Below are 17176 nucleotides of genomic sequence, written 5' to 3'. Positions count from 1 at the left end.
ATGGAGTGCCACATTACTAAAAGGAGTTTTGCCTTAACTGTTAAAAAAAAAATACTGAGTGTTGGACACTTTAAATAAACCTTATATTTGAGTAGCAGCACATATAGTGTAAGTTACCTCATCTCCGATTGAAATGTTAGAACATTTCCTTCCATCTTCTTGTGTGCCATTCACTCCATTCTTGCAGAAAGACTTGTAACTGATTGTCACTCCTTTTGGTAGTTTACTGTTTTCCAGGATAACCTCTGATGAAAGGGACTAAAACAAGTTGTTAGCTAACTTTGAATTGAGTTGTACAAGCATTTTGCTGAAGAAAAGACTTTATACAACTGCGCACAGTCTAAGCACCAATCTTATGAGCACACTGAAATCGTGCAAGTTCCCACATGCCAAGGAACACCAGCCCAGGGCTGCCCATAGTCACACTATGGTGACCCCTTCCTCAAGGCTGAACCCTGGTCAGGGCAGGTCTCCGCAGATGCTGGAGGCATTTGTTTGTCCAATGTACCCCAAAGGAGGAATCAGGCTCATTTACACAAACACAGCTATGACGAAAATATTTTGGGGCCAAACCCAGGGGTCCCTGAGGTTGATGTTGACATTGTCTTTGGGGTCAAGAGGCTGTAAAATGGCCCTTTTTGTTTCCACATGGGAGAAAGGCAAGAACTGAAGACACTGAAGAAACTTGTGGTTTTTTTGTTGTGGATTTTATTTTTTAAAAGGGAAAACACTGATGATAACTTCTTCTTTGTAATGTTGTTTTAAGTGGCTTTAAGAGTGTATCTTTCTCGTCATCTAACCTTCTATTGCCATAGTGTCTCAACGTCTAATGTGGTTTTACTGCAACGGCAGTGTATTTATAGTTTACTATATTAACTTCCTATTTCGTAGGAAAAACTAAAATCCATCTTGGAGTACCTGCCTGAAAAACTCATAGTAACTCAGAAGCAAGAAAAACTGATACAATCCAAATAAAATCTGAACTTACGTTGTATGCATCAATGATCAGCTGAATCACATTGCTGGAGTTTGAAGACAATGTTCCCACTGCTGATTTTGGTATTAGATTTTTCAATTCCTTTCAGTATTTACAAAAGTAGAAGGAAAATTACAGTTTTACTAACAAACAAAGTATAATTTGTACTATAAATATCTGTATGGTGATATAATGCTTTAGTGGATTAACCAGTTAAGATAAAGTACTTCAAAAAAGAAGGCTATAGCATTGACCCTCACGATTTTTGAGGTTATATGCAGCACAACACAAATATACAGCCTCTTCTTCTCCTTTGCATTTTCATGTTAAATTTAGTTTCTCTTGTACAAGTTAACCACATACAACATATCTTCAAGATCTTTAAGAACCAGGCTTCTAGCAGGTTCAAGATAGACAGATAAAATATGATTTCCAATGAAAAAGGAAAAACTTACAATTTCAATATTGTTTCAAATTTTTTAAAAAGTTTAAAAAAACCCCTAAACCTCCACCTTGTTATGTTAAAAGAAGGAAAAATATCCATGCCCTTTACACAGTTATTTCCTATTTCACAATCACATCCAGTAGTTTAGTTGATTTTAAACATCAGGAATATAAATAGACCACGAAGGACAAAATATGTTCTTTCGTATGTGTGTCTCTTGATTCAGTGTCCACACCCAGCCTCATCTACTTTACTGTTAAAATGTTCAAGAAAATCAGCACTGCAAATATGTTCTCTACTCCCTGCCTATGAAGTATAAAGAGAGGCAAGGAGGAGGGGCACCTTCTCCTTGGGAATTACACACAAACTCTGTATCAATCTGAACAAGCAAAAAAAGAATAATAATAAAAACACGAGTAGCAAAATATTACTTCTGTGATCACTTCCATAGCTATTTTAATTTCAAATCAAGCAATTTTAATGATTCCAGAGCAAACCTGAGTCAGTCTTAGTGCTTGATGGAAAAAAGTACAGAGACCAGAAACACGTCATATATCTTTACCTTATAAACTGCCTGAAACTCTTCAGTAACTGCAAAGATTGTCTGAATATTGTTCTCACTAAGCTTCTGTACCAGATGAGCAATAGAGGGATAATCCTGTAAAAATTAAGCAAAAAATGCAATCCAAATTTGTAACACATTGCTAGAAAACGATCAGAAAGACTTTGACATCATAAATACAAACCACCTTTAGAAACGTATGTAAGACTTCTAACTAGCCAGCTTATGTCACAGTTCTAAAGCAAAACAACCTCTGAAGACAAACATGCCTTGAACAGATTCCATATATGCCCCATGAAGGCAGGTGGTTTTTTCACATTAACATTACCATATTCCTTGCCATTTAAAGTCTCCAGGTTAAATCCTTAATCTCAATGTTCTCAGAAAATTACCTTTGGTAGTTTTCCATATTATTTGTTTCAGTGCAAACCACTAGCTTTTGCACTGTTTCATAAAGAAAAGGTGAAATAAAACTGAATTAATTTTAGGTTGTTATTGAACAATATTCATTTAACTTTAGGAATAGATGAATATGCGAACTTTGCAAAGTTTGAGTCTACCCCATCCAGTTAATGCTTTTCTTCTCGCCTTTTCTCTGATCTACCTATCAATAAACCATGAAGGCAGTGTTTTTAAGCATACTTCTACCATAAACTTTGAACCATATGATTTCAAGCAGTCTTAAAAAAACCTGGCCAAGCAGCTCTTTATTTTACAGTAGTAAACTACTTCTGAACACAAAGACTAGTGAAATGAACCACCAGTCTGCCAATGGACATGCAGTATTATTAATTATTACAAAGGTTAAAATCACAAACCAGAAATCATAGTGCGAAAGTTGCCATTTCTTGAAATTTTTCAGTTAAGACTGGATTAATTCTTGCACATTTGCTTTAGTGAAGCTAAAATCACTTGATGTAATACAAAGGTAAGTGGGGGAAGTTCACAAAATGCAGAGGTCTGAAACTATACCAGATGACCTAATGAGCTTTTTTGAGCTTAAGCATCACAAAACATTAGTTTCTCTAGAAGATGATGTGAAGACTTACATAATAGTGGCTCATTGTGTACATATTATTTTCCAGATGACATTTCCCATCATTTGGTAAAACAATTCCACCAAGTTTACCATCTCCTGCAAAGTGAAATCCAGCATCCGTGGAAAACACTAGTAGTCTTGTAACATTTCTCCAGCCAATTTGTTCCTTGGGAAACAAACAAAGGCATTTTGGTATTTTTTACTGATTTCATTTATAGCATTGGGGACCAACACTTGAGAGAGAGAAACACAAGAAAAAGTAGACAGACTTAGGAGAAGCCATACTGCAAAAGTGTAACCCTGAAATCATGTGATTTACTCAAACCTTAAAAGCACTTGCATTTAATTAACTGTCTGCTCCAAAACATCTGCTGCAGGTTTTTCAATAAAGGCAAGAAGAATTCTTTTTGACACATACTTTGGTCTCTCCAGTTCTCACTGGAGTATATGAAGAGCAACAGGATTTTAGCAATTGGGCACATCAATCCAGCTCTTTAATGCCAAATCCATTTCTATGTGACTACCACACAGCCAGAGCACGGAGGACAACGTTAGTATGTAGAGTGCTGCTGCACTCTTGAATTGGATAATTACAGCTTGCCCGGCATTAGGCTCCGAAGAATCATCAGGCTTTGCCAATCTACCCCAGATTTGCACCCAACATACTGCTTGCTAGAGGACTGCCTTTTTTCACTGTCATGTGACCATCCTGCCCCACAACTGCAGAGCCTAATTCTGTAACCTGCCCCTTCCTACTTTTATTATTTTTAAAAAAAATTCTTCCGTCAAGCTAAAGCCCTAGTTAATTCAAGGAGAGAAGGCCATATAAAAATGACACATAAATAGCACCAAAAATAAACAACAAATAAATGCTAGAAAGCTTGTGATTAACACTGCAATTTTGCAATACGACTCCAGATTGTTTCAGAAAGTCCTGACTCCATTGATCAACAGCAAAAATAATACAGTAATAAAGCAATAAACTTGGATATCACTTTTTGGGGAGTCCATGGTTTACAGGTGCATAGAATGGTCTGCCAGACTATGGAAACACCAAAGAAGAATGCAGTGATCTAGATCAGGTCTTCAAAAATAAACAAAAATCAGGTTTCGAACTACTGTGTGAGAAGCTAGTAGAAGTTACAATTCACCACACTATTCCGGAAAAATAACCACAAGGAGCACAAAAAGCTTTAAAATAAGTTGAGAGTACTTGCTTACTCAGGATTTCATACACTTTTGAGCAGAAATTGACTCTTCTAAAGCAGGCTTTACACACTTTGCCTTTGGAGGCACCTCTCTGCTGTGAACATGACCTCCCATTGCCACTAACACTTCCTGGTTTCATTCACTCACTAGAGGTCTCTATAAAAGTAGACAAATGCATGTATCCATGCAGTCTGCATAGCCTATCTTGTCTTGTTATCATGAGACAACATGTTCAAATGTCAGCCAACATAAAACACTAAGGCTGTATTCAAACAATTTAATCTAATAGAGCAATAAAGAAAACTAGTATACACTTACCCCACAAACTGCAACCTGCATTATTGCATCAAATCCACCTTCAGGAGAATCTAAATTTCCAGAAATGTGCTGTTTACCTACAAGTTCATTAAATTTATTGCCTTCACTGGTAAGGCTGAGCACATTTTTATAGCTAAATGGACTTGTACAGTTCTGGTCACCTGTACAAGGATTTCTGAGTTTGGCTGGTGTTGTACTTATATATGGCATCACAGTTTTCTCCACAAAAGAGCCAAAGCCTAAAAAAGAACAATAAAAACTCTGTAAGCTGGAGAATGGAAGTCTCATTTGTATTATGACACAACAGAATGCAAATACATTATAGCTGAACTGATGTCAGAAATAGCTCCCATACTTATTAATGTTCCGGTTTCTCCACCAACACCAGTTACTACTCTTATGTTCCTCAACAGGTTCCATGTATTAGAGTACCAGCCATAATAGTGCTAATTTACAAAAAAATTACTCTTCATACATAGTTATGTGAAAAACATCAGGAAGGAAAGTTTATTTTGTTTTAGCTTTTTTAAGAATAGGCAAATCTTTCTTACCAATTCGAAAGTCTGAAGTTATTTTTTCCATTTCTACCATCAGAGCTGTTCCAAGATTTTTCACATTCTCTAAATCATCTTTCATAGAATAGGAGAGGTCCATAAGATAATAAAGGTCAATGGGGTAGTCTTCAGCTCTCTTAAATTTTAATGAAAAGTTTTGGGGTTCCCCTGTTTCAGATATTAAACAACAAATACAAAATGTTAAAAATGTACAACTGCGCTGACAAGAAAAATGCCTTTTTAAAGAAAAGCTCTGAAATACTGATGGAGGTTTTGAACTAGAGGAGTGTGATGTTTTTTCTCCTGTTACTTGAAATGCTTAACATCAAATCACGATGAAAAAAATTTCAAGTATTTCTTTCAAATATCCAACCTCGTATTTCAAGGTATTTTTCTCCCCAAATACTCGCCTGCCTAAAATCAAGCCTCTCATAGTTGCTCCAATTTCTCATCTTCACACGTGCAATAATTTTAACAAGGTTCCTATAAGATCTAATAGCACAAATTTTCAATATCTATTTGCATCCCAGCAGACTCCAAAATTCTCAGGTTTCAGTTCTAGCAAAAAAAAAAAAATCAACCAAAAAAACCCCCCAAAACCCAACCAAAAAAACCTCCAACCAACAAACCAAAACCCTACCACATTGTTTAAATAGGCTTATAAAAGAAAAAGTTGGTTCTGGATGGAACGTTTCAAGTTACTTTGCATGAAATACAGGCCGAGAGCACAGAAATGGCAGTAAGATAATGGCACGTTATTATTTGCTGCAAGTGTAAGACCAGATCCTTAGTTTTGCCAGCAGAAGCATTTATAGTCTTACTTTGATATTGAGAGTGCAAAACAAATACACCACTGCCACGACTTCCTGAAAATGGGAAAGTATTCTTTTCCGTATTATATATGAAAGGAGGAATAGAATTAGAAGTTTCTTCCCCCATCCTCCTCAGTCACTGAAGTTACAGGGTGATACTGCTGCTGCTTAAGTCTGCTTAATAATCAGCAAACACCTGCTTATATGTGAGCAAAATCAGAAAACTGGGGAAACCTTTAGCTAGGCAAAGTGAATAGTGTATGACACACAGCTGTGCAGCAGTCTTCATTAAAAAAAAGGGCCCAAAAAACCCTCAAAGACAAAAAAACCCCAACCACCAAATCCTAAAAGCTTTAGATTTTCCTTAGCTACTGTTTAAAAATGCCTGCACAGAAAGCAAGCACCCCTCTCTGCAAGCACACATTCCCTCAGAGAACTTATGACCAAGGTAAGTGCTTATAAACAGAGTAATAATCTTTTGGGTGATTAGGTTCTGATTGCCTAGGTCCCTCATATATCCTGATGGAGAAACTTCTGTGTCAACAAAGCAACAATAATTTGGTTTGAAGCTAAGAGGGTAACATTAGAAATAAATAGATGTAATACCAAAACTGCAAAATTCCTTTCCTTTCCTCCCATCATGCTAAGTTTCTGCAGATCATCTTGCATTTATTACAGCAATCACCAAGCAGCTGATGCCACATACAGGCTCTTACTCCAGGTAAATACAAGGTAGCTGTTGAATGTGTCTGCAGTGCTTAGGAACTCCAAAGGACAGTCTTCGTTATGCTCAAGTACTGTGTGAGCTACTAGCCCTGTTTCCCCAGCCCCCCGCCCCCATTTGAAAGAAACAAAGTTCTCTTTAAGGGCTGGAAATGGTGCACAACTACTTTGTTCTCATTCGTGCAGCCTTGTATCCACACCTTTAACCTCTGTAAAGTATTTTACGTAGCAATCCAAAAATCTTGCTGCATAACAACAAAACCATTTAGTTCACTTCAGGCATGCAGACTTGAGGCAACAGCAGTACTTCCAGGAAAAGGAAATGCTCTCATAACTTCTCCTTTTTGCTCACTCCTCTATTTCCATTCTAAGAAGCCGCACTGTACAAAATCAACTACAAAATACTGAAAACAATAATTTTACCTTTCTGATATATGTATCAATCCATGCTGTATCTATTTTCTCCTAAGTTCTATTGGAAACAAGTGGTAATATCTAACCTTTTTATAAAATGAGACAGTACTTGGAGTGTCTAAACACTTGGGGCTGACCTGAATAGCTCTCTTATGATTACCTAGTTACTTGAACAACAGTAGTTTCTGTAACAAAATGGTTACACATTGAAAACAAAAAATGCAGGTGACGCGGTGACAGAAAAATTGTCGCAAGACTAGAACGAAACTGTCCTTACCAACTCTCAGTTTCAGTAGTAATTTTTGTGGCTGGATCTGTGTAATGGCCTCTGGTTTCAGCTTCTCTGCAGCACCTATTTTACGGTTCGTTACTTCTCTATCTTCAAGCAACAGTTTGTCACCTCTGGGATTTTCTATATCTTCTGCAGGACAGCCTTTACTCTTTAGTGCTGCCAAGTCATCACATCGGGCAGATGTTGGTTCTCCTTCTTGCAAAAAGTCCTAGAAAACACAGGCAAAAGAGTATCAAGTTTACACCTATATGCAATTTGTTATACTCTACCCATGATAACACTTATTACGATGACTCCATATTATTTTTTTTTTTTTAAGTTCAGTAACAAAATACACAGTCCTGAAATGCATTACATTATACTAAATACGTCAGTGACTACTATTTAGTCCAGGAGTCTGCATCTACTTATACTTATCCGTGTATAAGATGGACGCAAGATGAAACTACAACAAAAAAAACCAACAATGTCACTTCTGACAGAAGGAGGACATCCTTTTAAACCAGCTACTCTGAAAGTGACAGCAGGTGGAAAAAGCTCTCATCTCAATGTAGTCTTAATAATATGAACCTATTTGTACCGCCTACTTGGCAACTTACCTTCTCTTTCAACTTTAAAAGGCTTTAATTAAAGATTATGTAAGTGTACCTTGGTACTCCACAACAAAATAATAGCAATATGCTGACAGAGCAGGGGAAAGACAGATGACAACCCTTTCCTTCTGAGGAAATTAAATCCAAAAGTAAGATCCATAAGAAAAAACATGTAGCTTTGTTCTGAACAATAAGTTACCATTACCTCAAACCTCAAATATAAACAAAAAGGCTTCTAATTGAGAAATTTGGCAATTCTGTTTTACCCCCCCCAAAAAATATGCATATACATAAAAATATCTTAAAGTTTGTCAGTTCTTGATGACTAGGACCTACAATGAATCTGACAGCTCAAGGCCAAATTTTAAAGTTAATCAGTTTAATTAAATGTTTAAAGTTTATAAGCTGGTTTGGGGGACATCAAATAGGTACTATATGGAAATAAATATACATTATCATCTTCTAGTGAGAAACAGGAAAATTTCCCAGTTTTCAATAACAAACCAAAGAAGAGCTGTAGAACACATTTTCTTCTGTTTCTAACCTGAAGACGAGACTTTGGCATGTAGTGATTAAGTCATACAATTTAAGATTATCTTACATTTTGTATTTACTTAATTCAATTTTTAATTACATAAGAAAGCACTCTCTTTCATCCTGTAACAAACCACCCACCCACCCACACCAATCTCCTAACCCCCAAGTCTACCAATAACAGAAAACTAAAATCTTAACATCTTTCTTTTATAAAAGAAAACCTTCAATCTCTTCCCCTACTCCACCTATGTCTGCCTAAAACTACCTCCTACTCTGATGTCACTGGAAGAATGTAATTAAGCATACACAGATTCCATGCTGGAATGATTTTAAATTAACTATGAGATAGCTTGTAGGGTCTGTATACACTTAAGATTTAGGAAAGGAGAAGTAAACACATTGTAAACAGCAATTATACTCAAATCGGGACATGAGAAAAAGTTGTAGTATCTAAATTTTTAAGTACAAGTAAGTATATCAAATTGAAGAGCGACATGAAACTATTATTAATGAAAACAAAAATGTCTATACATTTAAAGTATTTTTACTAGAATTTGAAGCCAAGGGGAAAAAAAACAAACCATAAAAGGAATTCTGCAATACTTACGTTTTTTTTACACCAACCACAGTTTGGTCCTGCTTGTATACATTCACCACATGATTTTGCGTTAGCTTTTATGCAGTCACTTCCACCTAGCAAAGAACACTATCAGTCAATTTATAAAAAGGTGCTAACCACAAAAGAGTTTTAATTTATTTCATTCTGGCTTTGTAAACTGAGTTGTAACTACAAACAGGTTATTAACATGAGATAGGATTGACACATTGCACTCCTCTAACAATGATATATTTATCAACATAAAAAACTGCTAAACGTATATAGTTGTTCTAAAGCAACATTAAACTACTGCAATGAAATCAAGTGACTTACCTTGCTGAGCAAATCCATTCCATATCAAGCAACAGAGGATACCAGCCCACGTGAGCAATTTTAAATTAGTCTGAAAAACAAAACCAGAAGCCCAAATTGTATGATTTATCACAACAAGTAAGTGAACAACAAAAAAAAGGTTACATGAAACTGCAGACATGTAACTGTGCTTCAAAGGAGACAAGTAACTAGAGGAGAAGCAAACAAATGATCTTATTTGTATCAGCTGGACAGTTTTGCTCTAGGACAACCGTGTTTGCAGGCTATACTGTATTTAGAAGACATCAGAGTAGCTTTAAATTGTTTTGAAATACTTTTATGCTAGGTAAACCAGGCAAACATTGCTCAGTCTGAGGGGGAAGAACCCAAACCAATCTTTTAACACCTTATTTATTTTTTTTTAAAAAAAGTTACACTCTGAAGCTTAGAGGGAGACTTCTAAATAACAATACCACAGAAATACAAGTCTGAAATGGAGCTTCTCTGTTCAAGTCTCTGTTTTAAGATAAACATCAAGGCCTTTTCCAAAATATTTTCTTTGCTATCTCCAAAGGGCATTTTACAGCCCAACTTGTCAGCTTATACTCCTAACTAGAAATTTCCTCTCACAATATACAATATAAAGCATCCTTGATATAAACTCAGCTCCTTTTCTTCTTTAGATAACAGAGAATTAATGGGTACCATCCTTAAGAAAGAAAAGACACTCTACCCTTTGATCAGTTCTATAAAGCTTAATGAAGGCCTGGCAAAAAAAAAAAATACATACATACAAAGTATATAATCTATATGCTTTGATTTGAGACAAGATTTGAATGGTGATGAACCACAATTTAGGGTTACTGTCTTGTCATTTTCCTTAAATAGTGGCAAGACTTCATTTAGTACTCCAGAGCTAGGATTACATTCTAAAAATGTTTCAAATAGACCATTTTAAAATAAATTTTCTTCTATTTAATAGCAGGTAGTCACGTCAGGGTCAGTTGTCACATCCTTGAAATTTTGGTACTATTTTAAATTCCATTTCTCTTTTATTCATTATAAGAATTCTGAGGGCTTGGACCATGGCTGCCAATTTCCTTGGTCATCCTAAAATGTTATTGCTAATTAAAGCCTTTCCAGTCATCCTGGAAACATCAATATTCTTAATACTTTTTTGTTCTAAAAAATATCTTGAATGTAGCCAAAGAAAAGCAAATTTGGCAGAGTCTTTTAAAATGAGCATGTCATTTTCCAAAAGAAGTACTATTCTAGAAGACATAACATAAATTAGCAGCAAAGTGAGCTACACTTAAACTAGCACCACAGCTGAGCTTTGGTTTTCTCACGCTGATTTAGGGTCATTCATAACTGTTACTTTGCACATCCAGGCAGACCTAACGGAGGAGGGATAGCTGCTCTAAAATCTGGTGGAGAACATTTCAAACAGAAGCCAACCACTTGCTAACAAACTGTATTCAACAACATTAGATGGTATTAGATGGTTCATATTTTTCTAATAAATTATTTTGGCCCACTCTTCACCAGATGCTGTAGCCAGAGGACCAGGAAGAGTTTAGACATAGGAGAATTAAGATAATTTGCTGTGGAATTATTTTGCTAGATGTTACGCATAGACACATAAGAAATCACTGATAAAAAAGCCGAAGAAAAATTGGACTGTAAATTATACCTTAACTTCTTTTATTTTGATATTTTATTGTAATATATATTACAATGAGCATTACTTATTGCACACATCTAACTCCAGTTTTCCCCTCTTGCCCACTGCTGCAGAGGTGATCAGTCCTTCATTTGCAAAAAACCTCTCTCTCATGAACACTCTTTTATTAAGTCCCCTCTCTAAACAATCATCTAAATCAAACCTGTGCAGCCATGAACCCTGATCAGAGGGGAACCACAACCCAACAGATGTGAGTAGGTGGAAGACAAATGAATGAACTGAATCAAGGTTAGCGAGAGCGAGCTGTTACACTGTGTAGCATAGCTGTGTAGGAGCACACCTATCGGACAAGGAGTCTGGAAGGGAAAGCCTTACTACGTTCTCAGCTTCTAGGTTCTTTCTTCTCCGTTTTATGGTATGTATGTTCTATCTTTAGCAAACCTTACTTCCCTCAAGTGAAAGGATATTTTGTTACTTGAAAAGCAGTTTTGCTTTGGGTACAGCCCAGAACGGGGTGGGCTTTTCAGTAAGAAAAAACTTAAGCTGCTGGCATCGGTTTAGTACTGTCTTTTCTGTTAGCCAAAACGAGAAAATTATAAACAGTTCACCTTTTTAGGGCAGACTAGCAGCGGATGCAGAGCAAGCCCATGCAGACCATATAAATAAGTCAGCAAAGATGTGACACAGTGCTAAAACTATGATTAAGATCACTTGGAAGAGAAATGTTCCTGTGGAAACGCATCCGCATGATGGATGTCGTTCTGGGCACAGACTCCCCGTAAAGTTAACAAGGAAAACGTCCTCTTCCATATATGGCTGCAGCAATGGCTCTCCCGGAGCAAGCTGCCTGCCTTCCGACACACACTAGCTCGCTTCCTTTACCTCCACTGCTTCATAGCGTTTCCATCTGCTGAGTTTCGGAAAATCTCCAGTACAGATTTGCTAATTTCCATTAAATTCTGGTTATTCTTTAATGCAAGCAAAGCAATGTACATCCTCAGCCTCCATACCTCCTCCTAGCCACTGCAACAGCCTGGTCACAACAGTGTCAAACACGTTCTCCTGCAGTCACTGGGCAGTACTGTGGATTGCCCTGTTAGAGATTTTTCTGTTAAGGGAATACACCAAAACAAATAATGCTTAACTACACTGAACAGTCAAAGGAAGCTTTAGGAAATCATTGGTAGAGCTGGAACTAAACCCTGTGTCAGTGTTCAACCACAGATGACGGGAACAGAAAAGAAGCCATTGTTACAAGAAATAAATGACATTTTTGGTGCAGCATTTACGTACTTCCTATTATACTTGTTCTCCCCATTTTAATTAAAACCTTGAAAAATATCCCCGAAATAATCCTCCTAAAAGTGATCCTTCTGCCCTCCAAAAAAACCCCAAACTAAACCGGTTCAAAGCTTACAAAAGGTAAGCTTGCCAAGAACTGAAATCTCTTTAACTGTATCATCAGTTGGATCCTTCTTAAAAGGCTGAAAATGGTATGCTGTTGAAAAACTTATTTTGAAATTATTTCTGCACATTTGTGAGCTGTGCTCTATTTTTGTTACATATTTTAGGAAGACAAACATAGACATAAGCTTGAACGTTTGGACTCGTCATTTTCCAAGTTTTTTTGCTGTCTCTACAAACTGTAATGCTTGAAGAGAATTTTTTCTTCATAAAACCAGCTTTGATGGAAACCTCTGGAGCTTCTAATTTGAAATGAGACACTCATTAAGTGACAATAGGAAAAAGGAAGGATTATTTCTCCATAATGAGACTAACTTTGAATTTGCATATCAAGTATTTGGCACCTTTGTAGTCTGCTAATCATCAAGATATTTAGAAATTAAGCTTACAATTCCACAGCACTAAAGCTTTTTAAAACTTTTTAAATTTATTTATTCCAACAGCAACAGCACCTCTGCAGAAAATTAACTGGGCAAATGGGATCAAGAAAAAAGCGTAAATTACAGAAAAATTAATTCCTTTGAAATGACATATTGAAGGCTGTGCTGATCTCCTCTCATCGCCTAGCTCAGTGTTTCACCCCACCTGATGCAGGCTGCCATTTATACTGACAGTAAGAACGTTAACAACAAGCCGTTAGGCCACTGCAGTATTATTCCACTCAGACAAGCAGCTCCTCATCTGACCCTGTACTCCAGCATCCACCAAGGCAATGCCAAGCAAAGGAAAACACTACAACGGCATCTGCCCCTACTGCGTACTGAAGCATGCCTTGCTGCAAAGCTTTCTACTGAAATACTTAACAGTGCTTCAGACCACAGGGGAAATGAATATACAGTAAGAGTCAAGTTATCGTGCAGAAGTCACCTTTCTGAAGCAATAACCAGACAGCCTACTTATTCACATCTCGATACACCACTCTAATTACCCTTACAAACCCAGAAATGACTAAGCAACTCGTACTTTTGGACTAATGTTTGTGCTTCCTGCAGACTGACACCTTTTCATCAGCTGTGTTTCCATGGGTTTAAAGCTTGATTCAGAAACGCTGTATGGAATTGATCCCTCCTAGACCAGAGATCATGTTTACAGCCACTTTCATCTAGCGTAAGGATGGTAAAGTCACTCGAGAGAGCTGTCCCCCCTCCTCGCTGATTATTCACCCTTGTTAATCAGCCTCCTGGCCGATTATTCATACTACTTTCCTTTCTGACCAGTGCTAGCATTAGTGCAGCCACTGAGGAGTGCTGGAGCAAGGAAAAGATCTGGTGGCTGAAACACTAATCCAACAAAGAAAGTGGCTAGTTTAGGCCATCTTGGGTACAAACGTGCTTGTCCTGGCATGGCAGAGGTAGTGAGATGGGGATGGAGAAAAAAAGAGAACTGGGTGAAAAAAAGCAAAGAATACAGTCTGTGGCTGGACCACACTGGTCACAAGTCAGCCTCCACCTCCAGCCATCAAAGTTCTGGTTAAAAAAAGAGCACGAATAGACATGTTTCTAAAATAAGCAGAATTAAATAGCCTCTGGAGACACCCATTACAGGACTTGATGGCTACCCTGCTAAAAAAGTTCCTTCTTCTCTCACTCCAGATGGTTTACTGGCTTTAGCTGGGGGCCACACTTTCCAGTGTGTCTTTTACAGACTGGTAAAATTAATCCCATTCACATTTCTGGTCTTCTGACTTTGCAGCACCCCAATCCAAATGGAAATGTTTGAAGTAAGCCTGCCTTCAACAGCCCATCTACCTGCAAGCCTACCAACAGCATGATTCATCAAGACCACGATGTTCTTTCTCTCCCAGCAACTTTGCAGACATTAATGGAGTGGATTTTGAACTGCTTGCAGCAATATGGAAAGAATGGGACATTAACCCAGATTAATGTGCAAAATAAGAAATTCTTTAGCACTGAAACAGCTTTTACACAAAAAATTAATCACATCAAGACTCTTAGTCAAATTGCGTCCTGAAAAAGCTTTAAGGCATAACCACTTCAGCTTACTGGGACACTACAGAATGAAAGAATCAGCAGTATTTCACATTGGACTTCATTTCTCTCTGTCAGTTATTACCTGTAAGTTAGTGGAATAAAACAAGCATAGTCACCAAAAACTCACGATAAGCACTTCCATAACAGCTCTGTTTTAGTGGGGCATCGTATGTTAAAATAATATATAATAAACCCGTTAGGACATAAATTTTAATTATAATTAGAGTTAAAATATACAGGAAACCAGCTTTCTGCTCAAGTTAGGGATACCAGCTCCTGCAGGATTGTTATCTGACACCATCTATCACAATTAGTGTATGTCACTAGTTATTTCAGAAGATCCCCCTGCAGGGCTGAAAGTCCAAAAAAGATGAGAATACACATTTCTGCATGCTAGAACCACGGGGAAATATATCACAATTCTGCAGATTCTGCATGGAAACTACCTGCTCCCCTCCTACGCTTAGTAAGGCAGACAAACATACACAGTGACTCAACTGGTTTGTTAAGACTCTCAGTTATACTGTGTTACTACCCATAGTTTATTCATACTTACAGCTCTAAAAGATTCCTCAAGAGATCAAGTCATGTAAAATTCACCAAAAAGGACTGGATTCAATAGGAAAAAAAATCAGTAAGCATTAGGTTCTAAAATCAACTTGTGGGTATGAAGCCACTACCGGAAATCCAGCATGGGCACCTGAATCATATCGCCTCTTCAGCTGAATACATGAAAATGTTCATGTCCAAGTACCAGCAGGCTGAGGCCACAGCTCACAAGAACATATTTGGGAAGCTGCTCATGGTATTGGCTTGTTTTCCCAGAGTATGGGGTGTTTGTTAGTTTATATAGGACACAGCTGCTTCCAGACAGAACACCTAAACGCACAAGCACTCGCAGTTTGACCATATTATTCCTTTGTACCTGGATGTCACAGGAGCCCTCAACTTACTGACAGTTCTAAACAATGGAACAAAAAGCAATTAGGTATTTTTCTGAAATGTATTTTTTGCTCTTCATTTGAATTACTGAGTAGAAACAAATCTGCCCAAGTTAGATGCCTGGCTGCAGGGAAGGAGATTTTTCTTGATAGAACTCATAGACTTCCTCTACAATCAGAAAAAATAGAGGTACCAATTTCAGAACAACTGCAGATGATCAAGTTTTCTGATATTTGACATCTCTCCACCTTGAGAAAGGTAAAATGTGGTAGATCCAGCTGTGATACAGTTTGCATGACAGAAGGTGGTAATGGTTCCCAGATACTTTACAGCACTGAGGCATACCCAGGAAGTCAGGTAACTGGGCTCCAGTCCCTCCTCAGCCCCAAAGGGTTTGAATTCACGTTTCCTGGGAACGTTCTATCATCCTATATGATATACTGGTAAGAGCACTCTCTACCACTCTAATTAAACCAAGATGTGCTATGCAACGAAGAATGCAAGGCACAGAGACAGAGAACGAGCTGGTAAGAGTTTTAATCCTTATCTACTGAAACACTCAGATGGTGGGAGGTAGAAGAAAGATCTAAGTGGGGTTCAACAACCTGTTCCCTGTAACATATATATAGTTTTTACAGCATATTGCTAATTGATAGAAGTAAAAAGTATTGAGACCATGATTCAGAGTATGAGCTTTATTTCTTTCTCCCAAATGCCCTAACCTGTAGGAATGTGAAGGGAAACAGATGTATGTTCACACTCAGACAAGAAGAGAGCCTCGACTGCAAACCTCCTGTATCATGCATGAGTACTGTGACTAGTACACACTGAGCTGAAATCTCTAATTGCAGACCTACTAATCTGAACTATATGGCCTTCTCTATAGACTTAAAGAAGTTGAAGTGAATACGTATCCTCCAACAAGCAACTGAAGGCAGCCAGGGAGCTGCTGGTAAAGCAAGGAGAGACCTACTGAATTTAGACCTCTATGGAACATAGCAAACCTATTTAGGCAGGATAGAATACATGCCATATTTTATTTAATGTATTACTACACATTTTTTCATTAGCAAAATCCATTGATATTTTCACTTAATGACAAACAAACTTCTGCAACTGGCTGCAAACCTAAATTACACCCATCACAAGCAAAAACAAGTTGCATAGTAAATTGTAAAGAACACTAGCGCTGCTAAAGCCTACTCAATTTGTCCTTTTATAACATCTTTCTTTTTCAGAAGTCACACAAGTCCAGATTTCATGCCGACAATAGTGACAAAGTAAAATGAGAGAAGATGCTCAGCGACAATGAGAAGATGCTGCAACTGACAAAGAGCCTTCACCTGTCAAGTCAGCAAACCCCAAGCCCAACCCTGATCTCTTCCCTTTGTTCTAATGTCTTTCAGAGAGCAATGTGGTGCAGGCAGGACTAACATTGGTTAGTCAGCACCAGTTTTGAAGGAAGGATCTTTTTCCAGTAGTCTACATACATACCACCATGCACAGAAGGTTTGTATTTCATGACTAGACCTCCTTAGTACTACCATACCATCAGTAATTTTTAATTTAAGAATACCTTGCTGTATTAACCATCCTCGTCCCTAGCTTGGTCCTAATGTGGACAAAGAGACTTTTTGTACAATGTTTTCTCGACCTGTTGGATTATAATTTGAAGCTAAGATTCCACAGTTTAGGAGTTACTTTGGAAATA

General features: G+C 37.5%; 1 protein-coding gene across 3 annotated transcripts in view; it reads right to left on the bottom strand.

The window, feature by feature from the left end:
• ITGB1 (integrin subunit beta 1) overlaps positions 1-17176 on the bottom strand; it is a 45216-nt gene that overhangs the window by 16514 nt on the left and 11526 nt on the right. For 2 of the 3 annotated variants that reach the window (XM_055707717.1, XM_055707718.1), the window contains exons 2-10: positions 9406-9475; positions 9082-9167; positions 7330-7552; positions 5101-5271; positions 4550-4788; positions 3033-3188; positions 1984-2079; positions 989-1078; positions 118-258 (exon numbers count right to left, since the gene is read on the bottom strand). In XM_055707717.1, coding sequence (XP_055563692.1) covers positions 118-258; positions 989-1078; positions 1984-2079; positions 3033-3188; positions 4550-4788; positions 5101-5271; positions 7330-7552; positions 9082-9167; positions 9406-9475 — 1272 coding nt within the window. Of the gene's footprint in view, positions 1-117; positions 259-988; positions 1079-1983; positions 2080-3032; positions 3189-4549; positions 4789-5100; positions 5272-7329; positions 7553-9081; positions 9168-9405; positions 9476-12078; positions 12097-17176 lie in introns of those variants that run through there. The other variant, XM_027809780.2, reaches the window with a different exon arrangement.

This window comes from Falco cherrug, chromosome 4, assembly GCF_023634085.1.
Source record: "Falco cherrug isolate bFalChe1 chromosome 4, bFalChe1.pri, whole genome shotgun sequence".
Lineage (NCBI taxonomy): Eukaryota > Metazoa > Chordata > Aves > Falconiformes > Falconidae > Falco > Falco cherrug.
This window is presented reverse-complemented; position numbering and strand designations above follow the sequence as displayed.